The 26,283-nt window shown below is 40.4% G+C and overlaps 1 protein-coding gene across 1 annotated transcript in view; it reads left to right on the top strand.

Moving 5' to 3' along the window:
• Nucleotides 1-26,283, top strand: part of RNF150 (ring finger protein 150) — a gene marked incomplete at its 5' end in the record, with an annotated part of 109,726 nt that overhangs the window by 61,622 nt on the left and 21,821 nt on the right. Inside the window, 5 exons of the mRNA XM_083861003.1 lie at nt 4,046-4,296; nt 10,202-10,273; nt 10,672-10,754; nt 16,864-16,960; nt 20,631-20,841. Coding sequence (XP_083717129.1) covers nt 4,046-4,296; nt 10,202-10,273; nt 10,672-10,754; nt 16,864-16,960; nt 20,631-20,841 — 714 coding nt within the window. The remainder of the gene's footprint in view (nt 1-4,045; nt 4,297-10,201; nt 10,274-10,671; nt 10,755-16,863; nt 16,961-20,630; nt 20,842-26,283) is intronic.

The following is a 26,283-nucleotide window of genomic DNA, read 5'->3' as shown; positions in this document are numbered from 1 at the left end:
CAGAAAAAGAAAAGAAATGTGTTAGGGAACAAGAGTGTCACAAAATGCAGTTCCCACTGTGGGTGTGTTTAATGAAAGGCAGTGGTAGCATTTAACTTGCCAGGGAAGCATCAGTACATGTTACTAGATACTTTCTCTTTTTTAGATCTGTTGAACAGATACGTACTTGGGCATAAAAATGCACCTCTAACACTGATGTCTCATTACATTATTTCTCTTCTTTAATTTGCATAATCTTTATGTATGTTGAAGCTAATGCGAAACTGAGATAATACAAATATTTTGTTTAAGAAGGGAGAAAAGATAAATAAATTACTTTCTTTTTCTTCCTACTATGAACATATTTGAGATTAAAAACATAGCTTAATAACATGATGGATAAATAGCATTCTCTATAATGTCTTGGAGAAATTATCATAAACTCAGTAACACATTTTAAAAAAAAACCTGATTATTATTTGTCACTGCTTTGGTTATTTTTTCCAACAGTGCTTCATTACAAGTGGTAATGTTTTCCAAGAAAATAACCAGGTAGCCTGAAATTTTAATATATTAAGAGTTTGAATAAAGAAAAGCAGCTGCTTTCCGCTTGGAATAAGAGTGTCTTCTACTTTGCATTTCAAAACAGTTTTATTTAGTATAGATCCATGGCAATTTGCTTAGTGTCCTGTGTCCAGAGTTATATTAAAGCTATATTAAACATAATCAGCTATAATTTAATCAAGCATAATTAAACACATTGTTAAAAATTTTTAAAGACAGGCAAGATTCAAGATAATTAAACAGTTAGGATACTACCTGTATTTTTCTACTGGAAATGTGTTTGTCTCTATCTCCATTTTTATAGGCTTTCAGGTGATATCCATGCAGTGTCCTAGGTTGTACTAACAATGATGTTAAAAGTCAGTACTGGATAAGTCAGTTGGACAGAATGGTGGTTTTTGAGGGCAGTATTTTGGGCTGTGGAGTTTTTCACTGTGGGTTCTTTTTGGCTGTATGTGAGATTGGTGCTTTGGTTTTCCTGTAGAATGAATTTTAATTTTTTTTTTCTTTTGAAGACAGAGAAAAGAACAAAGGAAGCCATGTGGACAGCTAAGCCCTGCTCCAGACAATTTTTTCTTTATGACTGCAGGAAAATTACTGGCATGGCACCAGTGCCCTTCTCAGCCACTTTGAGACTTGGCAAATTCTCCCTAGGCCATTAGGGTAATGTTTGCATTAGCCTTTTGTAATAAATAGGTATCAGAAGTGTTGCAAGGCTAGATTTATCTTGTCTGCTAATGGTGGACTCTTGGTAGAAAAAAAATGAAGGGAAATAGCTGAAAAACAATAATGCTTTATAGAAGAGTATCAGCAGTAAGGTTAAGTTTCCAGTAATGGATGTCGAAAACTCCTGACTCGGCCAAACTGTTGATCCCCTCTATTCATTGATTGACCTGTTCATAATCAGAGATGTGTGATGATGGAAAGCCTTATGAGAGGAAGAGGGGTGGTGTTTGCACTTCTGCTCTGAGACTTGAGAAAAGGAGGGTTCAGTTCCCAGCTTAATAGCAGATTTCTGTGAGTAGCAGCAGTCTGCCACAGCTATTTCAGTACCTCCAGTAGATCCAGCACCCAGCAGAATTTTATAAAGCTTCCACTGCAATTAGTGTTTTCTGCTGAACACCACCCCTATGTGTATATCCAAAATCCTGCCAAACACCTTGTGGCCTTCAGCATCCAAATCCATTTGAAAACCTGGTTTATACCTCCCAGGGGTTTCTAGTGAAGAAATGTCTGAGCTGGACTTTGAAGACCAGGATACAGTGCTGCACTGCTGAAGCTCAGACTGGATCCCAGCTTGGAGAGAAGGATGCTGCTAAAAATGAAAGTCACCCTCCTACGCCTCCATTTGTGGCCAAGTGATCTCTTCCCATTTCCATAAATGTCCCTATGAACACAGTACTTTCTCCTCCTGCCAAAGTCAAATACAGATATCCATGGGATTAACAACCTGTCAGCCAATTTCCTGGGATTTCATCTGAAATTCTGAGGCCTCACTCCAGCATAGCTCTCTGAGTTCAGACACCCCCAGTTTGTACCTTTCTAAATGCCAGTTTGTGATAATTTCATTTGCTGTTGTTCCTAGCACATTTTTACATGACAATACACCCTGTCTGTTCTTAGCTACTTAGAACAATTTGCTATTGCAAAACATAGTTTAGGTATAGAAACAGTCTACGTGCTTGTTTCATGAAGTGAAAGAACAGAATATCACTAATATTAAACTGTACAGCAGTGATCGTTTATTTGTGAGGCCATAAAAGGCATTTAACAACCTGGCAAGTCCCAGATAATTTCAGACCATATATTTCATGTACCCAGGGAGCATAAAGTTGAAAAGAAAAGGAAAGAGTTTCAGCAATGTGTGATGCAAGTAACATCAAACAGTGCTGTACAGAAAGGCAAACTGGTGTGGAGGCAAGGATAGCTAGATTGGTGGAGGGCCCAGTTCACAGGGTCATGACAGAAGGCTTGGCTGGACTGTAGGAAGTCCCTGCTTCATCCCATTAGTGGGATTTTGCTGCCTCAGCTGTGCTGACTTGCATGGCCATGCTGCACACTGTGTCAGGAGCTGATCTGGGCTGCAGAGGCAATTTTTTGTGGAATTACACAGTGCTCTTGATTTTTAACTTGAATCAGTTGGAGAGCAAGCTCTGAGCAAAGAGTCCCAAATTTCTATATGGGCTTGGGCTTTGGGGAGCCACATGTTGAGCTGCTCTTTGGTTGCCAGCCTGGTACAACAGCAGTGATGCTTTGACACATTCCAGTTGTGAAACCATGTAGGAATCTGTGATTGAAAGTGTTCCTGATCTGAATGCTGAGTTTGGAGGGGCTTCTCTGGCAGATTCATGACCCTGCAAAAAGACTGTGATAAATGTATGTGGAGTGTTGGATGCAGTGTACCTCCCTTTCTTGCAGTGTTTACAGCAGCATCATCCAGATAAACCTCAGTGGTGCTAGAAATCTGTGTTTATGTCAACCCGTGGAACACGTTTTATGTATCTCAACAAAACTAGTACGTAGAAATGCACTGTGTAACTGGTTTCAGTTGAAACCTTCACCAGATCCATCTGACTTCCCTCTTGGTAAACAGGAGGGAAGAGCAGAAGAAAGCACAGCTTTCTTGTTATTGTTTTGCCAAAGCTGGACAAATCAGAGCTGGGCAATCACCAGCTGGAGGAAGTTCAGCAAGGGCAAGTGCCAGGTTCTTCACCTGGGATGGGACAACCCTGGCTGTATGGACAGACTGGGAATGAGAGGCTGGAGAGCAGCGCTGTGCAAAGGGCCCTGGGGGCCCTGGTCCATGGAAAGCTGAATGTGAGCCAGCAGTGCCCTGGCAGCCAGGAGGGCCAACCCTGTCCTGGGGACATCAGGGACAGCCGGGCAAGAGAGGAGATTGTCCCCTCTGCTCTGCACTGGGGCGGCCTCACCTCCAGTGCTGGGAGCAGGTTTGTGCCACAATGTAAAAAAGACATAAGACCATTAGAGGAGGGTCCAAAGGAAGGGCCATGAGGATGGCAAAGGGCCCTGAGGGGAAGCTGCATGAGGAGTGGCTGGGGTCACTTGGTTTGTCCAGCCTGGAGGAGACTGAGGGGAGACCTCAGTGTGGTTATAACTTCATCAGGAGCGGAAGCGGAGGGGAAAGCACTGCTCTCTTCACTCTCCTGAGCAGTGATGGGAGCTGAAGGAATGGTGTGAAGTTGTGTCAGGGGAGATTCAGGGTGGATATTAAGAAAAGATTTTTCACCCAAAGGGTGATTGGGCCCTGGAACAGGCTCCCTAGGGAAGTGTCACAGAACCAAACCTGACAGAGTTCAAGAAGCATTTGGACAAAGTTCTCAGGCACATGGTAGAATTCTTGGGATGTCCTGTGCAGTGCCAGGAGTTAGACTTCAGTGATCTTTGTGAGTCCACTCCAACTCAGGATACTCTGTGATTCTATGATTGCCTTTTGGTGATCACCTGTTTTACTTAAGGTTCCTTTTCTCTCTCTATCTGATAGGCTTAGAAGATGTTGTAGCAATAATGATTCCTGAACCCAAAGGAAAAGAGATAGTGAGCCTCCTGCAGAGGAACATTACTGTGATGATGTACATAACCATTGGGACACGCAACCTGCAGAAGTATGTCAGCCGGACCTCGGTGGTGTTTGTCTCCATCTCCTTCATTGTGCTGATGATCATCTCCTTGGCATGGTTGGTCTTCTACTACATCCAGAGATTCCGCTACGCAAATGCCAGAGACAGAAATCAGGTGAGCAGGGCTGGAGTAACTGTTTGCCTTTCCAAAAAATCACCACGAGATTTACTGTAGAAGTGAAAGTTAACAAAATTGTCAATGTGTAGTAAAAACAGAAAACCAAAAGAAAACCCAAGAAATTGAAAAGAATAAGGATTTTTAAATGACTGTGGCTGGGAAAAGACTCCTATCAATATAGATGGGATTCAAGAAAAAAGAATATTAATAGTGTATGTATATTATGGGGGTTTTTTTCCTTATGCAAAACACAAAAGAAAAATAGACAAGTGATGTTTATTTGTGAAAAGATTGTTTTGGTACATATAGCCAAATACCATAGGAAGTATATAACTAAGGACCCGTGTGATCACAATGAAAACACCTTGAGGTGTGTGTGTGTGTGTGTGTGTGTGAAGCAATGGCTCATAAGTAAAGAAAGGGGGGAAAAAGTATTCTCACTTTAAAGCTTCCTTAGGAGGGTCTTGGGCTACAAAGACAAACATATCCCTCTTCATTTGACAATGATCACTGAACAGACTGTAGTGATAGCCACCAATGTTATTAAACCAGTTCTTTGGGTTTTGCTGTCTTGTCCAAACCCCTTCAAAGAGATAAAAAACCTATAGAGCTGAAGAAAAGTCAGTAGCAGTGGTTTTATAAAGCACTGTCCACCTTTATGGTATTCCAACAGTGAATAATAATAGCAACAATAATAGTAAATTTAATATTTTCTTGTCCGGATGCAACTATCTCAGCAGAACTGGGAAGCTGAGGCTTCTACATTTCATTCTAATGGTACAGTACAAAATGTTATCAATGTATGAAATCTGAAGAGAGAACCATTTTACTGCAGGAAAAAAAAATGCACTGTAATTCAGAGAGGTTTCTGAACCCTCAGTAAATTACTGTCAGGGACAGGAGGGTTGCCTTGCTTATTCTGCAGAAAAGGTGCAACTCAGAGTTTCAATAATCATCCTGTAGAGAAAAGCATTGCTGCACACTCTGTAACAAATACTTGACGTGTAGGAATCCCTCGCCTTCCCCCATTGAAATTCAGGCATCCTCTGAGATAGAGAGCAGCTGCTCTGTATTTACAGACAGAAAGAATATATTTTCCTTTTAAATATACAGTCTGAAATTTTGGATAGCAAGAATGAGACTATCCCAGCTGGAATTTGAACATCATTGGCAGCAGATTCGCTGTGACTGCAACGGCTGTGATAATTTTTAGATGCTTTGTCTGCAAAAGCACATGCGTGCCTAATTTGTGTGTGTGAGTAAGTGTGCTTTCAATCAAGTAATTATACAGGCAGCTTGGCAGTGTAAATAGATGAACATAAACATGAAACTCAGCAGAATAAGAAGCTCATTCAGGTGATATGTTATAGTTTGAAACCGATGTGTTTATATGTTCAAATGTATTTCCTTTTCACTATTTTCTTTCCAAAGTTTGAATGAGACCAACATGTACACAAGCAGTTGTCCTATGGAGGGGTTTTAATAACTTGCTTATTATATGAGTTCTGTTCTTCAGAAAAATTAGAAAGCATGCTTCCTAAGTAATTACATATTATTAATTTTGAGGGGCAAAACTGGGCAATAATAAGGGGCAACCTAGAAAGTCTTCATGCACTTTTCTTCAGTTTTTTTCTGACATATAATCTCTTTATTAGCTCTTTTTATATGAAAATTGGTAGCAATATACAAACAAAACACTATGATTTGTGTTACTGGGTTCCTGTAGCTTTTTAGTTTTGTTTCTTTTAGTCCTGGCTATGGAATATAATGATGTAGGTAGTTCAGAAGAGCTCAGCTTGCCCTTGCCCTTCCCATGAGTGTTCCTCTCTGTTTTCCATCAAGTTCTGAATTTCTTTTTCTTTGACGTGTTTTCTTGTAGCTCAAGGATGGGATCACAAATTTTTGAATAAAATCGTAGTGTCATTTTGTTAAGCCTCATAAACCCTTTTGTCTAGTCCTTCTCTCTATAGTGACTGTCCTTTCCAGGCCCACTTTCCTTCTTTCATTGGGTGTAAGTTTCTGAGCAAGCAGTAAATCCAAACCAAACTGATTTGGTTATCCATCAAGAAAGCAATGAGTCCAGCTATTGAGAGAGGCAGCTAGAAAGACTGAAAAAATCTCATGAAATCATTTCCTCTGACTCCACAATGAGGTGAAACCTGGACACATAGTCCATCTATGTCTTCAGCCACCACTCTTCCTCATCACGTGTGCAAAATCTAAGTTCATGTGCCAGAAGGAAGACACAGCTTACTGCAATTAGGTGCCTGATTTTGATGAGTGGGGAATCAGGATTTCAAAGATTCTTGCTGATTGCTAGGGCCTATTCATACCAGCTTGGCTGGGAATTAATGCAGTAGAGCATGAATTGTCTTTGCTGTGGGCTTGTGCACCTACAGCCAGGGTGTCAGCTACATACATGGTGAGGTATCAATTTTTATTTTAATACATTTAATTTTTAAGAGTACCTCCAGCACAGACAACTGTACATTACATATGGAAATAGAAGATAGGTAGTAATATTCACATGATTGAACCTTTTTATTCCCACCTAACAAGATGTCCAGGAAGTAGGTGTTTGCCCTGATGATGAATCCTTTTGACATGAAGAAGATAAATTTGTGTAAGAAAATCTGTTTCCTCAACAGCTTGTTCCTGGAGGGCTCCTGAAGATGAGAGAGTTTGTAAAAGGCTATGGAAATTGTTTAAAATCAAAAAATATCACACTGGAGAGCTAATTAGAAGCAATTTTGAATTATATGACAAGCTAAGTTTCAGAGATAATTCAGCAAAATACAACCTGATGTTACAGCCGTGTAACAGTCAGAGTGCAGACTTAAAAACAACAACAAACCAACCCTGTCAACGTGTCAGATTTCATATTTCACCAGTAATACTGCTTGTGAGATGGGAAAATGAAACTGTGCCTTGTTTACTACATTTCTCCCATGTCCCTTCTTTTCATTGACTTCTTGTTCAGAGGAAGTTTTCTACAAAGTCATTTTGAAACTGGTTGGGCTCCTTAAGTTTTGCAGGATAGTGGAAACCGAAGCAGGTAACGATTGCACTGGAGTTGAGGAGGATCTTGCGTGTCCTGTGTTAATCTTTAGTATGTGACTGTCAGCATGTGGAGCCTTTATCTGAGAAGGAAGACTGGTGGCTGTGGCTTGGGGATGAGAGTTTTGGACCACTGAATAGGGATGTCAATCTTTGAAGCAGTTGGGGAAGATGCTTCCCATGATGGAGTCTGCAGACTTTGTCTGTGGATAGATGTGTCCGATACCTCATGCTCTGGTGATGCATCTCATTCTGCATGAGGCACAAGGTGATCTCCCTGCAAAGGTGATAGTTTAGGAAGGCCATTAAGGGAGAAGCACTTACTGTAACTTCTCTTCCACAGAATTTACAGTGATTCATTTTCTCAGGAACACAGAAGTGGTTCTTTCCATGCGACTGTCCTTCCTTTTTAATGGGCATTGCCATCTCCTCAAGACCACTGCCTCTAATATTCTTAACTCCTTCCAGTCCAGTACTGAATGTTGCAGCCTTGCTAATGAGATTATGAGATTTGTGACTGTAAATCTCTAAGCCTCACTTTAAACCCTTAAACTGCTGTAATGCCTCTTATCTTTTGGGAAAAATCATTGGTTATTGATAGCATGCCTTGAATTCAAATGGGAGAATCCAAGAAATTCCTGTTCTTTCAAAAACTAAATTACTCTCATTTACATGTGAGTTATGAACTTAGCTATTTATGATAGATAAGAGAAAGCAAACATGAAAGCAAGCAGATCAAAGATGTACATGAGTTTTTAATCTTGTCCTTTCCCCTTCAAGAATGTGCAAAAAAAGAACTGAGACATTGAAGTAATAATAATGATAAAAAGGAATCACAAGCACTTTTTGAAGCATGACATAATGGCTCTTGTTTTGCTGTATGTTATCAGTCTGTCTTTGATTTACATTAAAGAACCAAATAGCTGACAAGAAATGTTTCCAGCTCTAATTTGATTCTTTTATTTAAGGGAGACTGTGAGAAAAAATGGACTACAGAAAGAGATGTTGAATAACTACAAGATACTCCTTCATGTGCAATAAGTTGCTGGAAAGCTCATATGTAAATCTCCTGATAGCCAAGATTGTCTTCACCTCTTTAGCTAGAGCTGAAATCACTCTCTGCTTTCAATATTGCATGTATTTTGTCAGCCCTTCCAATCCGATAAACTTACTCTCTAAATTCAATCGAGGGATTTTAATTGAATCTGAAGACCTAAGTGGTCATTTACTGGTCATATCTGTGTAGTGACTAGGTCACAACTTATAAACTACCTCGAGTTTCCTTCCATTTTTGGCCTCATGCCCTCACCCCCTCCAGCTGGAAACCCTTGCTGCTGACAGGCCCCTCTGAACTCTGGCACAAGAGTTTCCCAGCTCAGAAAGTTGAATGTCTTCTGAGTCACCGAAGGCTCTAAGTCCCTCTCTAACAACACATGGCTGAAAATGAGGCTGGGGAGAGGAGATGAAGGGAGGAGTTCAAGCCATTTATTGGTGGCAGATTGGAACATAAAGAAGACATTGGAGAGGGCATTGCTGTATGAAACCCCATGAGAGAGGCATAGAAAAAATGGTGAGTGCCCAAAGGAGAGTCAGCAGAATGGTCTGGGGGCAGAAGCACATGGGAGCACATGGCATCTGAGGAGGGGTGAAGGGAACATACTAAGCTGGGTGGGGAGCAGAGGAGGAGGAAAGGCTCTGCTTCCAGCTGCAAAAAGGCTGGTCAGAGAGGAGTCAGAATCAGCCTCTTCCTGGAAGTGCACAGGGTAATGGTCACAAATTACCAGCAAGGGAAATTCCATTAGTATGTTTAGAGAAGAAAAAAGACAGATTGGTTAAGCAACTGGAACAAATTATCCACAGAGGTTGTGAAATCTCCTTTCCTGGAGATATTCAAAACTTGACTAACGCAGCTCTGACTTTGAAGTTGACCCAGCCTTGAGCAGGAGGTGGGAGTACATGACCTCCCAAAGACTTTTCCAGCCTGTGAGTCTGTCTCCAGACTGCCTTGTTGCTGGATTAGCACCAGTGAGCAGCCGAGTCCTTGGAGCACTGATACAAGAGCAAGCTCTGTAGCACGGGGGGCTGAGCAGTGATTGTGTGAACTGCCCTGCAATGTTCCCAGCCTCTTGCAAGGAGCAGACATGTCCATCTTCAGTGTCTGAGGACAGGGTGTTTTGTGTCAGGCTGTTATTACATACTTTAATCCTGGTGACTGTGATCCTGCTAGCACAGAAAAAGTGTTTTGGAAATACAGGAGAACAGTCAGAAACATCACGCGGTAATCACTTTATGGTCCACTGGAGGGAATGATAGGCAAAGAATGAGCAAATGGTTATGTATGGACAGATTGATACTGCAGGACTATATAGTGCTTTACCTGTAAGAAACTGCAGGTGCTTCCACCAAATATTGATAAAGTAGACAACTCTGTATTGCAAGAAAAAAGACAGGAGAGATTATTCAGTTTTTGTGGTTAAAAACTTTAACAGCTCACTTTCAGAAATTGTATCCTGCTGAAAATCACAAACGAGTTATGGAACAATGTAAGAATGAAGTTCAGTGTTCACTCTGCTAACTGCCCAGTATATTTTTTTTTTTTACAAGTGTCATTAAAAAAAAGAGAGGGAAAGAAGTAGGATACCCAAATAATGAACTTGTTTACCTACATTGGTATGCACTGCTGCAGTGTAGCACTCCTACTGTCTCCTTATTATGAATTATTATGTTTATATTTATACTCTATCCTGTTCCATGTACTTAAAATTGCTAAGAAGCCTAGGGAGAAAAGGTTTTGATTTCTGCATGAGGAGATGCTCTTTGCTTAAGAGCAAATTTTGTATTGCAGCGCCGGCTTGGAGATGCTGCGAAGAAAGCAATCAGCAAACTGCAAGTCAGGACGATCAGGAAAGGTGACAAGGTAATTTTTCAAAATGCTCGTTCCTAAATGAAACTCTGTGCTGAGGATTCCTTCAGACCTCTGGGACAATGAGGCAGAACAGAAATGCCAATTGCTTATTTACTGTGTCCTTCAGGTGGGGGAGGAGTGCTGGTAAGAGAGTTACGGATGGAATGGGGTGGGGAGAGAGGGTGATTCGTTTAAAGACGCGGAAAGTGCTGAAAGTTAAAACGTGCTAACAAAATCTGCATGCTTCCAGCTGGAAACATGTCAGAAAATCTGACTTGCTGGTTTTGAAATGCTTTACTGGATTTGCAGTCTGTCTCAGTGACTGTCTTACTTTGTCACATAGGCTCTTAAATGAAGAGATTAGCTAACAAAACAAAAAATAAATATGATTAATATTCTCTTTCCTGTAGGAGACTGAGCCAGACTTTGATAACTGTGCTGTTTGTATCGAAGGCTACAAACCCAATGATGTTGTCAGGATATTGCCTTGCAGGTAAATTGAAGGTGCTTATAGCTCTAATAATCTCTACTTCCAGACAGTCTCTGCTCTCAGTTTCACACTGATGAGATTGCCTGAGAACTTGGGGAGGGAAGGGTACAATTGTTGTTTTGGCCTATTCAAAATCTGTTGGTAAAGATATCTGAAATGCCTCTTTATTCAACATGAAGTGAAACTAGTGTTGATGGTGGTGAGACTCTGAGAGTCTAGTATGGTAGTCAGAACTTTTGTCTGACCTGGGTCTATAACAAAATCTTCAGTAGGATTTTAAACTAAAGTTTTGATTCATCTGTTTTCCACAGTAGTTTTTTTAACAAGAATAAATGCCTTCAGAAAATTTGTCTCTGACCTGAAGGTGATCTCTGGCCATAGCAGCCAAGGATAGAGCAGGCTTCTGCTCCTCATTGAGCTACTTCTTTTGCTGTCCTGGGCCTGAGAAAAGGATGACTTTTGTCAAAAACAAATCCCCAGCCATAGAAAGAGACATACCGAGTACAACATGCCTCATGTGAAGATGCCCTATGCAGCACATCCAGCCACAGTGGTGTAACACAGGAGTGCAGCCTCCTGCCACTCTAACAGCTGTGTTCATCTTGGTGCTATTGTATTGTCATTTGTGAACTGTTACCTAATGGAGGATTTCTCTAAGGAAATCAATTTCTCAGGAAATTTCTTAGGATCAGTTGCCCCTAGAAGAGTAACAGCAAGTGTTCGATTTCCCTAGAAATACAGACCTGAAGTGCTGCACATATAGAGCAGAGATTTTATTTTTTTCAATAGAATGTCCTCCTTCTCCTGCATCATGTTCACTGGCTTGAGAAACCAAAATACTCATTTATTTTCCTGTTATGCTGTATCCTAGTAGATATTTGAATGTTACAAGACGTCCATTTCTGTTATTTCATGTGATTCATTAAATCTGTTTACTGCCATCACTAAATGGCTAACACAAAGCAATGGATTAATCATAAATTTGACCTACTGTAAATCCCCCACAATGACACATTGCATGTGAATTCTTTTTTTTTTTTCCTACAAGTAGACACAAACACATCACTTCGTGAAGCAGAAATACAGAAAAATGAGAAATCACCAAAAATGTGGACTTAGTTTGGCATCAAGCCTGTTAGCAGGGAAGCAGAATAAAGCTTGGAAATTTTGCATTATAGAGACGGGCAGTGTTTGGAGGTAGATCAACAACAGCTTAAATATATGTCTAAGCTTTAGCTTTCACTTGTATCCCACCTCATAATTCCATGAGCCTTTGTCACCCACGGCATTGCATCAAGCAGAGTGAATAGGAAACACAGAGTTAACAGGTGGTGTTTAGTTCTTGGCTGACTTAAAAGGTCGCCCAGAAAATGACTCATGCTAAAAGGGTAGCAGTAGCAGATCTGTCTTGTAAAATACCCATAGTTTGAGCCTTAGCAGTCTGGAATTATAAAAACTCAGAGATCTTTCTCAAGCAGCTATTTCACCAATCCTGGCTTTCCTGCTACACAAACTGCGAGGGCAGTGTTTTATGGACTTGCAAGGGTTTGAGCTTCTGAAACATGAAATGATACTCATGATTCTTTCTGCTGTTTTTAATCTCATCTCATCTGAAACAAAAAAGAAAGTAGATTATTTTCTGTGAAGTGAATAGGTGTGTTATATCTTGATAAAGACCTAGGACTATGTAGTTTTCCTGCTCTGGCATCCTTAGTTAAGCCATATGCAGTTTCTAACATGAGGATCTCATTAAACCTCCAGTATAGCAGTGGATGAGCTCTGGAGTCAAATAAATACATGTTTACTAGGACTTGGGCTGTTTTCCCAAAAGTCCTCTCTTTTCTGCTGGCACTGGGATAGCTGGTTTTATGTACCCCACTCTGGAAAGCTTGAGGAGAATTCCAAGTCAACTTGTGCTTGCTCCTGTCTGTCTTCGTCAGGCAGCTCCCACAACTGCCTGTAGTAATAAACTGCACTCTACAGAGTGTATTAAATAAAGAAGGAATGACATTTGGTAAAGGTAAAAAGCATTGACCTGCAGCTGTTTTAGTGGTAGCAAACATCCCTGAAGTTGTCTTTAAGGGCAGTGACACAAGATCAAAGGTAAACAAGTGCGTTGTTCCCAGAGTGGCATCGCTTGTCACATCCCTACTTCATTCTGCTTGTCTTCCATCTCCAGCTTCATAATGCCATTGCCTTTTCTGCTCTAGCTTTGGAGAAGGTACTGTCCTGCTGCTCCCATTGTGTTCCTTTTACTGAACTTTTACTAACTTTACTAAACTTCTGTAGAGAGGCAAGATATTTCTTTCAATTTTATCTCTGCTGAGTACCTCATAGGTTTTCTTGCTGTTTCATTTCTTTCACCAATAAACACATTCTCTGACCTCATTCCAGATTGTTGTTTTCCTGTGAAACTTCACTCCATGAACAACTGTGATTTCAGAGAGTTTTCACTCCTGCTTTCTCTTTTTATTAGCTTCCTGTGAAAAAAATTTCATCACACACATTCTTCCCTTTGATTCCTTCCTCTCACCCTCATCATTACCTTCTTCTGTCCTCCTCAGAAGTAAATAATACTGTACATGCACTTTCCAAAATCTCAAACATTCCTGTTGGATGCTACAGTGCTACTCAATCTCTCACAAAAACTCTAAGTCCTTTACTTCACCCCTATGTCTAATCCAGGCAACTGATGCTCTTACTTAGGATTATGAGGGATGTTTTTCTCTTTCTGCCTAGGTGAGACTAGGAGTAGAAGGTGGGAGGAGAAGAGTTTGCCTTAGTCTGGAAAAAAAGCATCTCAAAATTGTTGGCGAGCTGAATGCTTTACAATAGTTGTACTAAAATCATTATTATTATTAATTTGGAGCTGAGCATGACATATTTTTTTTTCTTGTATGATTAAAATTGCGTCTTTAAAGAAAATGTAAATACATTTCAAACAAAAGCAATGTCTAGTTAAAAAAATGTGAAGTGCTCTTTAGCTAATAGTAAATTGAATGCTCTGGGACTTTGAGGTTCTTTTGCTTTGTGTTCTGTGAGCTTTGCACAGCCATATGCAGCCACAGGAGAGTGCAGGAGGGATCCTGGGAGGCCACCACCTTTGGAACAGCACAGGGGCACTGGCATGCATGTGTCATTCTTGGCAGCTTTTTCCAACACACTCTGCAGTCTCCCGGGATGAAGACTGCAAATTCCCCAGATAATCTATTGCAGTGCTTCATTACCTTGACTGTGGTGAAGCCTTTCTTATTGTGTAACCTGGATCTCACTTGCTGCAGTTTAAACAACATCATTGTGTGCTGCATGTCCCTGGGAGAGGTGGAGAACGATTGTTTCCTTTCCCTTATGAAAACCTTTTTGTATGAGGTTGTGACAACATCTCACCTTCCTCTCTGTCAGCTCATGAATTGCAGTTCTTTGGAGAAACTTTTCAACCCATCTGAATCAACATTGTTTTGCAATGAATGTGGTTGCACAAAACAGGGAAAAAAAACCTGTATTTTTTCCTAGTTTTGACTTTGATTGTCGAAGCCATGTCCTGAGCTTGGAACGTCTCTTACTGTCTCCCTGTATGGGTCATTACTTCTGAAATCATCCATGATGGCTCTATCCTCTCCTTCCATTTAAAACTTCCATCAGTCAGAACTGCAAAGGGAGGGATTTTTGTTGCAGTTGATCTTTTTACATCTTTATCTTCCCATGTGACAATGAAATACTGCAGTTGCTCTCATCTTACTTTATGCTGACCCTTCTTTTGCTTGAATTTGGAACATAAAACAATTGACAATTTGTTGAATGCCATAAGCATGTACATGGTGCTATATCTAATTAACTCTGAAATCCAAAGCTGCAAAGCCTGCCACCTTGCTTTTCTGCACAAATGCTTACGTGTTTGAAGCTGTTATTATAAGAGCTCTAATTGTATAATGCAGTACAAAAATTTTAAAAGGCAAATCTTTATCTGATTTTCAGTAGCATTCCAGTCAAATAATCAAGTTCCTTCTCTAGTACATATTAAATCTGAAATTAATGGAGTCATAATACACTGTGCTAAATTAGAATTGAGAAGTGCAAAGTGACAAGATCTGTCATGTATTTAAATTACTTGGCATTGTTAGGATTTATTTTAGAATATTGTTTTTGAAGCCAACTTTAGGAACACTGAGCATCAGATTTTAAAGTCTTTAAGGCATGAAAGCATTTCAAGCTTTTGATGATGAACAAACATTAAATTCTCTAATATGAACCCCAGTTTGACTGTGAGGCTTTCAAAGCTGGAAATTGAAAATGAAAGGGGATTTTCTGGTCTATGGTAAAATGTCTTTGTAGAAATTATATATTCTTTATTCAAAACAGATTTTGGAAATCTATTTTGTTTTCTGAAAGATTAATAAATATCTCAGGTTTTGTAAATAGATTGATTATTTTGGCACAAACCTGCTGCAGATGTTTGCCAATAAGCATATTTAAGAATTTGATTATATAATTAAAGAAAACCAATCACTAACAAGAATTTCATCATTATTTTATGCGGCTGAAAGGCAAGACATAGACTTTCAGTACCCTCTGTGAATTAACAAACTCAAGAAAATCTGTTGGTTAGACTTTAAAATGTAAAATTACACATGCCTAAGAACTGTATCTTTATGCTTTCACCTATTTACAATGCTTCTCTGATGAGGTGCTGAATATGCCCCTCCTAAGATAGAAGGAAGGAAATGTTAAGCAGGACAGAGACCAAAATCTGGCTCATTTGTTGTTGTCCATTAGGTCAGGTCTTGTTTGGAAGAACAGCTGCAAACTTTAGTAGCTTTAGTAAAGCAGTGGCTTAAACTTCAAATATGACAATGCTTCATTTGATTAATCATGTTGACATACAGGCTCAAATGAGGCCTGATACTCCAGCCATCTGATATAATTAGACTAGATCGAACTTCCAAGGATATGTTTGCCCTTTCCCATAGTTGTATGAAGAGATAAAGTGCAGGAATGCAATAATTTGCTGTGTAGTAACACAATACATCTGCTGACCCATTCAGCTGAATAAGTAGCAGTTAAATATTTAGAGTTACTTTGGTACATTAGGTGACTCTGGCTTTCTCAGAGATTGCATTTCCTTGTAGAGACTGGTATGTGCTGTGCTCCAAGCAAAGCCTTAGGATCATACAGATATTGCGGTGTTTCAAGTCTAACAATAGACCAGCACTGCCAAGCCCACCAGTAAAGCATATCCCCAGCTGCCACATCTACACATCTTAAATACCTCCAGATGCCACTTCCCTGGGCAGCCTGTTCCAATGCCTGACCACTCTTTGGGTTAAGAAATATTTCCTAGTATTCCTAGTAACAGAATATGCTCTCCAGAGAGAATGCAGTCTGCCAGTCAGGTACACACATTAAAGATCTCTGCAGGCATTATCAGTTTGTTAAAGGCAAAGCTAAACAAGAAACTTTCAGTTCCTCCACCTGATTAATGTCTAGGAAAAGTGGTGCCCAGTAGCTACAGGGCTCAGGTAGTAGCTTGGTGGTTGCTTCAGACTCAGAACAGGATTAGCAACAATTTCTTCAGGGAATTGTGTAGGAGCTCTCTGTGATGAGAAGCTTCTAAAGACCAGGGAAGTCAGAGAGAATATTTTTAAAAACATTGTACTCATTTTTCTAATTCAATTTATTTCTTTATGCCTCTATCCTGAAAAATACTAGACCCTCAATGGTTTCACATTTAAATTGCATGTAATCAGGTTTGTCTGTAGAACTATTAAGAAAAACTAAAATGATTTTTATCTTTACCAGCAAGCAGCTTTTGTTTACTGACAGCCTTTAACATTTAAAGAATTGGGGTTTGCTAATGCATTTTGTGTATTTTCCCAAAGTCTTTAAATATGTATGTCTTCTATTCCAAACGCATTGAAATGTGCACGTGTGCTTGAGTTGCTACAGGGATCATTCTAGCCTTGTGTACGTAGGACCTAGTTCTGCAGTCCTTGCAGAGGTCACAAACTGCACCAGTTGAAATGCTCTCACTTAGAGGAATTCAGAATCATCTGGTACTAAGTGGTAAATTGTGCTGTGGTGCATTTGAATTAAGATATCCTGGTTTTCATTGCAGGCATCTTTTCCACAAGTCCTGTGTAGACCCCTGGCTGCTAGACCATCGTACCTGCCCGATGTGTAAAATGAATATTCTAAAAGCTCTAGGGATTCCGGTAAGCCTTGCAGAGCAGCCCATCAGGGCAGAAGAGAAACACCAGTCACCTGAGTACATCCCTAGCCTTTGCCTGTCTGTTCCCATCTTGCTCTTTTTGCCATATTATTGAATAATTAATTGATTTATTAAGGGAAGTACAGTTGGAAATGTCTGACTCTACCTCTGTCCTGCACCCCGCTTGTATTAGCAAGGAAGAGTGTGAGTATGGAAGTTGGTTGGGTGTTGGGATTTGTGAGTCTGTGGCTGCCTGCTTGGTGGAGCAGAAGATTGTTCACTGGTGTTTTGGTGGATTTATAGAATCTTTTACATAGCTTTCAGGACTGGATTTACTTTTTTAATCATGCCCTCAGTTCAAATCTGAAAGCAGAAAGTCTGCAAATAGAATTTTCTCTGCTATATTCATCAAAGACAACTAATTGCTCATTCTGGGGAAGCAAGTCCTTTTTCTGTCAGATTTCTCTTAAAGGCTATCTGAAGCAAGATCTGTACTCCTAATTCCAGTTAAGAGCCATTTCTCCCAGTTACTAAGCATGTGGTGGAACACATGATATACAAGAAATTGTTAAGCTCTTTGTTATTTGGAACATTCAAATGTGGTTAGAAACTGCCAAAGTAATTGATCTTTCTAAGCAGCATGTTTGCATTCAGATAGTGTATGCCCTGTCTGTCATACAGTTTCCCAACTGGAGCTATCACGGAGTTCAGAGACTTCACCAGGAAGGAGTGAGTCACTCTCCCCCACTGTGCAAGGCTGTGAAGTTCAATACTGAAACACCTCAGATGATGCATTAACAGGTGCTGTAAACAGCCCCCCAAATTTCAGTCAGTGATGCACCGTTCACATTTGAAAAAGCTATATGAACTAAAACAGCTCATGTGAACATATTGGGGAGCTGGTACAGCCATTCTCAGAGAACTTAGTTTCATGGGGTCTAGGAAGCAGGCAGATATGCTAATCAACCTAATATAATCCAAACTGAAAAACATGCAAAGGGGAAAAAGCAGCAGGGCATTGTAGCTAGGGTAATGCATCAAAAAAGTTTGGTTACTTTTTCTGCTAAGCATGTATGTTTGCCTTCAGTATATTGAGAGCTGATGCAGTGCTTCATTTAGCAAGAAAACTTCAGATTTTCCAGGAAAGGATTGCTTAAACCCCAAATATCTAAATGTTCTGATTCAATTCACAACTAAACTCTGCATTTACTTTAAGTAATAGAGACTTAAAATATTATCTACCCTAAGCTCAGATTCCCCAGGCAGCCATGAGGCACCAAAACTCCTGCACTCATTTTCACAGTCACTGAGCGCCCCAACACCTCCACTTTTCTCCCTGGCACCCTGCAGCTCCAGAGGATTATTAACTAACTCTCTACCAGCAAATGGTTAGCCTGACCTTTTCCACTCTTTGCTGGCAAAACCAGCTCAGGCTACACCTGCAATATTTGAAATGGATTACCAATGAAAGTGTCTTTCACTTTCAAAGAGCTACGTTGCTATTGAGACAATCATATAGTGTAAAATACTTTCCCTCTGCTTCTCCCCCTTTTCTGCAAACATCTGCTGGATATGCTGTCAGCTGCATTTTTGGCAGCAGATTGTATGACTTGAAGCTATTCACTAAGAGCCTTAGCCAAGCCCTCAGAAGCCAATACAAAGCTTTCCCTTGACTTTAGTGGAATTGTGCTCTCAAAGCACTTGCATGCAGGGCACAAGTGAAACCAATATAATTAAACTTAGCAACTGTATCTGGGTCACTCTGGCAGCCAAAGCCATAATGGTTTGGGGGTTTTTTTTCTGATCAGTATTTCACACAATTAGTTTTATAGCATGCTGCTTAGTTTTGGGCATTTTTTTCAATTAAAATGATTCAGGAGCAAAGGGATTAATTGTATCAAGCAATATTATTTTTACATCTTTAATGTTTTCAATTATAGTCCCCCTCTTTAAAAGGTTTAAAAGTTTGTGATAAAACCCCATTCTAGGAATAACTAGAATCAAAGAAAAGAACAGACAACTGATCCCCTGAAAAACTGAAATATTTTTTCCTATAGGAGAAAGGAAAAATAAGCCTCTTGTTTTTAATATGTAGTGCCATCAAAGGTAAATTTAATTAAAAATGAAATTCTGAAAATATTATTTTATAATAGCTAAGAGAGAGGGAAGGAGTGATAGATCTATGGGATAATTTTGGATCCCTGTCCTACAGATAAATGACTGGTACTTCATTTGGAAAAGTACAGATTCAATGAGTTTCATTAAAACCTGGTATAGAATGTGCCTTTTTTATCCCAAATCTGAGGCATTCTTGCGGCTTGTGGATTAGACTGGAGCCAGACAGCAACAATTCAAGTTTTCATTCCAAACTTCAGTTTGTGGATACAAGACTGCTTAAATTGCCCGTCTTTTTCATTAGGAACACTTGTGAAAAAAAATACTTAAGAGGTGACAACAATCAGACAGGGAACGTGTGGAAAAAGAGAAAACATGCTAAGTTCCTGATTCTGGAAAAAAAAAAAGTAAACATATGGTAACCTTCTCTGCTTGAATCAAGGGGATTTCTCTTGTGCTTAAAGTTAAATCTCTCTTTAAGCCTTTGCTGTCTCATATTTTGCTTAGTTTCGTGGTGTCTGCTGTTGGAGATTGGAAAATCTCACTACTTGCCTAAGTGCCTTGGCATGTGAGACAACCAAGCATAGGAAAAAAAACTCAGATGCACCACACCTCCCCCGACACTGGCCATCTGAATGTCAGGTTTCTAGCCTGGCAGCTTAAGCCCTGTCTCTGCTTAGTGCTGAGCAGAGGGAAGGCAGAGGGAGCAATTCATACCTGGGGCTGGGGGGTGAATCACACACCAAAAATGTCTCAAACCCCTCAAGTTAGAGGAAACCTAAGTGGCCGATCCAGATTAGCTGTCTGGCTCCTGGAGAATAAAGATAAATGGAAACAAATCAACATTTCCCAATTTAACCAGGCCTCTGCATATTGCAGCTCAGTCTTGCTATGTTTCTCTGTCACTGGTCTTGGTTCACACAGCAAGAAAGACTGTGAATCAAATAATGCTCTTCAGTTTCCCATTATTGTCTGTTTGTTTTCTCGTAATTGTATTTTGTAGGAAATATAGTATTAGCAAAGGAAATGAGCTTTTGATGTTTGGAAACTTGTCTTATAAACAGCTTGAGCTTCTAGTTTTGCACCACACACATAGATGGACCCACAGGCAGTTCTTCTTGAATACTTATTCCTGTAAGCTCAGATACTGGCTATGTAAAATGTATATTTCAGGAAAAGATAATCATTCTCCTTCAGCTCCTGTCTCTGTTTACATTTGTGATTTGATTCAGCAATCTGCCTACATTGAGCAGATCATACCAATAAGTGAGTTACTTTTTTAATATGCACATTCCCAAACCCTTTTGAAAGTATAAATAAGAATGTTTAGCAATTGTAGGTGACATTGTTTAATACTCAGTATTTCCATGGCATACTTTGGGTCTCTCTTCCAACAGATTGTAATAAGTACACAACGACAAACTCCATGTGTTTATTCATTATATGTTGTCATTTTCAATACTGAAATAAAGCAATAAAATCTGAAGAAGAAGTAAGAAGTAAATTGAATCTTTTTTTATCAGATAGGAGCTTGATTTTCTCCTTTTTCTTCCCATTAGCCCAATGCAGATTGCATGGATGATATACCTCCAGACTTGGACGCATCCATAGGAGGACCCCCGACCAACCAGATCACGGGCGCCAGTGACATAACGGTGAACGAGAGCTCGGTGGCCCTGGATCCCCCAGCCCGGACCGTGGGAGTGCTGCAAGTCATCCAAGATGTAGACTCCTTTCCCCAGGCTGGCGAGAGTAACTTCACAACAAGCAGTAAGTGCCAATTTCTGGCAGGATTTGCCCTGAAATAAATGTCTAGAAACCCCAACCACAAACCCATCTCCAGTGAGCAGCCCTTGAGTGCTTTTCACTGGAGAAATGGCCTTATTTTAAACCCAGCAGGAATCTACAGGGTGAGTAAATGTAATTATCATGTGTTCTGCTGTGCTGGACTGAGGGTCAGAGTTCCTGTACTTGAAAGCCTGAGTACAATTAAACAATGCAGACGATTTGTACAAAAACAAAAGGAGAATTTTATGTGCTTTCAGTGTCTTTAGTTTTTTACTTGTGTAAGGTGTGTAAGCAGTACCATTTGAACAAGAAATTCTCAAAATGTCTGCATGTCTTTCTGTTCTTAAAAATTATGTTCTCTGTTGAAAATCTGCTTCTGACAGTTTAAAAGGAATGTTGTCAGCTGTTTTGAGTGAGGAGTATAAAATTCTCATTTTGAGTGCTAGTCTAAAATTCTCTTTTTTAGGTAAAATAGATCAGTAGAAAATACGTACCTGTTTGATACCAGTTGGTGTATTGACAAGACTGTTGTAGAAAATCATCAGATATACTTGAAGGGAGGTAGAAGAATGTGATAAAATACAGTTTTGTGTATAGAATACACTCTATAGAGTAGATTCTGGAAAAAATGTACATTTTCTAGGTACTGCTGTGGGCCTGAGCATGAAAAAGAAGATAAGTAATAATATTATCTGTAAAAGGTATGATAGACATGGTGGCACTAGGCTGAAATCATTTTACATTACTCCTCTTACTCTGTGGAGAGTCTTGATAATCCTGTTTTCTCTCATGTTGTAGCCAGTGTCATGGAAGGGAAAATAACTTATAGAAACACTGGATACTGAATAAACCTCATATACAGGTGACTCAGAAAGGGATTTTTACATTCTGTTTTGTGTATTTCAGGTTTGTTTTTTTTATGGTCTAAATTCTGAATCTTGCCAGGGGTGAACAGCAAGGTTTTAATCCCAGCCATCTTCCATGGCCAGTCTTCCAGCTGGAGGCATTCAGTTTCCTCAAGTCTCCTTGAGTACTGGCAAGGGCTGTTCAGAAAAAGATAGAATTTTGTTCCTTCCAGTAATTGTTTTTAAATGGATTTGAGGCTGATTTAAAAAACAAAGGAAAGATGGCACCACAGTGTAATGAAGACTGGGCTAAATGCTGGTCTCTGCTCTGTCCTTTAGCACTCCAGAAGCAAGTAGATCCTCTCACAGGTAATGGTCCTTGCCCCGCAGTTCTCTGCAAGATCCACACTGTTAAGGCTGGGAAGGAGGGCTGTAGGGTGCCCCTTACACCCACAGCTGCATGACACATGCTGGGGAAAGCCAGCAGCCTGCTCCAAAGCCCAGCACAAGGGGCACTCTGTGCTTTTCATCCCAGGATCTTGTCAGGCTGAGAAGCAGCTCTTCTGGTTTCTCACCAGGGGTAACAATGGTGTTGAGGCTGCCAGGGAGCCCAAGAGCTCAGTAACTCTCCAGGCACTCTCTTCCATCCAGATTTGTTTCAAGAGTTGGCAGAAGGAACAAACACATTTTTAATTCATTTTCCAAGTTGCCAGCTAAGTTAAGTAACTGAGTGAAAAGCTTGCTCAAGCCAGCAAAATACTGCAAGGCCTACAAAGATGCTTGATTTTGGTGCCCTTTGTTTTCCACCCTACCCTCCATTTTTCCTTTTACCTTTGGTAATATTGACAGTCGACCTGAAGATGGGACAATCTCGAGGACTGTCAGCAGAGCCCACAGACAAGGAACTTGCACCAAGACCAGGCACCCAGACAGCAAACTCTACGGAGCATAAGATCTTCATCACCTGAGGAGACTGGCCATGCCCAGAGAATGACTGTGAAGAGGGTTTTTTCCTGGTTATATGAGAGAAAACTGGCAGACAGCCCAAGCTCTGTAAAGGTTGTGAACCTCACACCTTCAGAGGTGTGGGTGGGAAAGGAGGAATTCCAGTTGTTTTGAGAGGAAGGAAGACCTGAGGAAAGCTCAAAGCACCTTGGGACCTTCCAAAAGCCTGCCTGTGCTGTGGTTGTCACACAGTCACTCAGGGAAACTTGGTTTAATGCTTAGTTAGCTGCTGTCATTCATTCATCATTGATGTGTAGACATGCATGTTCATCTGGATTTCTCATCTAAAGGGCAATGCAATACTTGAATGCTTGTCAGTGATGGATGTGCAAGTTTCCCTGCAGTCATCACCACATCCAGCATGTTGTGTTTTGCAGTAGTTCCCAGAAAAGCCACTTAGTCCCGTTTTGCAGCAGAGCTGCAGCAAAGAAGAGGTCTTTGGTTGGGAGTTAGAGGCTGAAATTCAGCAGATTCTCAGGAATCTCAGATTCCCTGAGATTTAGGGAATTTGACTCTCTAGTTGCCTCAAGTGAATTTGAAGGGTTCAGGCAGTCTAAAAGGTAGAACTTGCCATTGTGGGTAACCTGAACTCATAAGGCAGTGAGAAGGGAAACATCCAGGACCTTAAATATAGTTGTGGTATGAATCCAAATGCTAACTAAATCAGAGGGCAACTGTAGGCTAAATAACTGGGTCATAGCTGTCAGAGGAGATGGAACTTTATAGGCATTGTGTCTGTTTATTGTATTTCTCATATCCAGAATGCTCAGTTGCAGAACTGCAGAGCTTGCTGAGTGTGCCCTTTCTGTGAACTAGCCTGCCTGGGAATTTGGAAGTGATGACGCTGATTGCTCCTAGGAATCTTTGCTGAAGTTGCTAGGTTCTGGCCTCTTTATATAGCATTACTAATGGGCTACTCCAAGGCTGAATCTGCACTAGAGGTTTTTTCTCCCTTGTTATTGAATCTCTGCAGACTCCAAGACTCCAGTGCAGCCTTGATGTGGCCTCCTGCACCCAGCACCACAAATCCTTCCATCCTCCCTTGTTCCTCACAAAGCTCAGTGGTCCAAGAGGTAAAGGACTTGCCACCTTCTTTCCACCCACTTCTGCAACACTTTTCACTTCATTGTTGTCACGTTCTTTTTTGTCTCTTGATTAATCATTCTGGTATTGTTGTCTTGGTTTGGGTTTAATTTCCCTTTCTGTGTTTCCAATGATTATTCAGAGCCAGAAGACCTCCCACAGTGTGTCTGGAGGGGAGGGTATTCCCAGAATATTGTTCACGTTGGGTAAAATTCTGTTTCCCTGGTGACAAAGCTCCTCCCTACTTCAGTGGGGCCCCGATCTTAATTTCTGGAACTCAGCCAGTGTTTTTCTTATTTTTGTGTGTATGCTCAGCAGGCATCTCGCCTTCTCTCCCTCCCTTTTGCTCCCCATGCTTCTGATATCTGTGGGACCCTCAGAAATGTAGTGTACTATGAACATCTGGATGGGACTAAACCCTAGGGTTCCTTGCTAAACGAAGAATCTCCTGTTTAGTTTTAGAACACTTAAAAATGGACCATCAGTTTCTCTCAGCTGCCTTTTAGCAAGATCCAAGCCTTCATCAAGTCGCTCGGGCATATCCACAGCTCAAAGTCTGTTCAGTATTTAGTATTAGTGACTGCTTGCTCTCTGTGGTGGCATATTGTGTAGGATTCTGGGATAACATGTTGTAATATATTTCTGTAACAGGTTACTGAAAAGATACTCATGGAAAAAGTGGAAAACTGGAATTTTTGGGGGAAAAAAAAGGGGGGGTACAGTTATGGGAGAAAAAAATAGTGTGAAATAAATAAGAGTTCATCTCAGCTGAGTTTACTGCTCAAACTTTTTCAGCTCTCCGGAGTATATGAGAGAAGGCAACCTAAGGATCTTTTTCCCACACTAATGCATCATAACAATCTGTGGTGCCTAATTTTTATAGTGAGTTATGCAAAATGCTAACATTTTTTGGAATCCCAGTGCAGACAGAATTTCCTGCTCTACGTATGATATTAGTGTGATCTGGACTTGGCTTAGATCTGAACTTGAAGGAGCTCTGAGCTACACCAGCTTCAAAGGATGGATTTAAGACTTGGGGAGGCCATTGCAATATTCTTTGGATCAAGCTCTGCTGGGATTGAATGGTATGATTAAAAAAGGCAGTTTTCTGGGAAAGTAGCATCTGGATATTCTAAAGGTATGGTGACACTAGCAGGTGAAAAGTAGTTTTAATTTTTATAGCATCCATGGTCATTTGTCTCCCTCAAGTACTTACTAATTTCTGAAATAAATAATGTGCACTGTCTTTGCTCTCTTTTCATAAATACTTCCAGTTTTTCAATTTAGACAAGCTTTTAAATTCCATTCAGTGGGATGTCTCGTCCCACTGCCAAGGGCCTCAGCAATCCCACTAGTACTATCTTGGTAGTTGGAGGAAGCACCATAAATAATTCTAGTGCACACATAAGCAGGACTTTTAGTGTGAAAACCCACAAACTTTCCCCCAAGGTGTCATATACCTGCAAAGTCCACAGAGTTTGGCACACTGTACAACAGTGTGGGCAGCCTAGACAATATCAGCAGTTCCTTTTCTGCCTCTCATTTTGTTCTTTCCATAAAACCCTGCCAACGTACAACTCATCGTGACTGTTAGGACCCTTTCAAATCTCTCTGATAGCTCTTCATTAAATCTATTAATATAACTTTTCAGGTAATTATTTTGATATGTGCATGTCTAAAATGTCTTTGTGAAGAATAGTCAGCCTTTGGAAGTGGATGAAGGTGCATGATGAGAATCTGATCCACTCTTGTCTTGTAACCACTTGACTGTTCCTCCTTGCTATTAATAGTGGGGTTTTATAGGCAGAATGTAAAGGGGGAGGAGAAGGTGGGAAAACTCCCTAGATACTAGTTAATACAGCAAGTTCTTAACACTTGCATTAGCAAGTCCTAATACTGTCCCAGAGAGAGAGTACTGATGGGACTTAGTTAAAGACTGAGCAGATTGGGTCCCATGTGCCTGGTGTGTGACATAAGTTCTGGTGGCTCTACTAAAATCTTGTGTGGATATTGCACTAAATAATTGTCATGGGCTGAAACTTCCAATGAACTGAGTTCCTGGATTGTTTTGGGGGTAACACTGGTGCCAACATAGCACTGGTCATTTGAAAGAGTCGCCAAGTGAAATATAGCTGGCACTAAAAATGTGCTCTGGGTTATTGCGTACACCTACAAGACTCCTGCCAGACTCTGAATGGACAGGAAAGTTTTTCTGTTATAAAATTGCTTCTCCTTTCCATATGTTGAGAAGTGAAATACAAAGCATTTCTGCACAGCAAATACAAATTATAACTTCATACTAGCTAATCTCTTTGATTTATACTTGACAACAAAAGCCTTGCCTTGCAAGAGTTGTTCAGTATCTTGCGTACAATTGACTTGATTATTTAGGACTAGTGTTCACATTTGTATTGTCTGTGGAGTTTTTATTCTCATCAGTTTTTATGCAGAAGCCTCCACTGAAATCATCAGGAAGTGCTGTTTAAGAGAC

Source organism: Zosterops lateralis (assembly GCF_965231275.1).
Source record: "Zosterops lateralis genome assembly, chromosome: 5".
In the NCBI taxonomy this organism is placed as follows: domain Eukaryota; kingdom Metazoa; phylum Chordata; class Aves; order Passeriformes; family Zosteropidae; genus Zosterops; species Zosterops lateralis.
The sequence above is the reverse complement of the archived record's forward strand: the minus strand, read 5'-3'. Positions and strand labels throughout refer to the sequence as shown.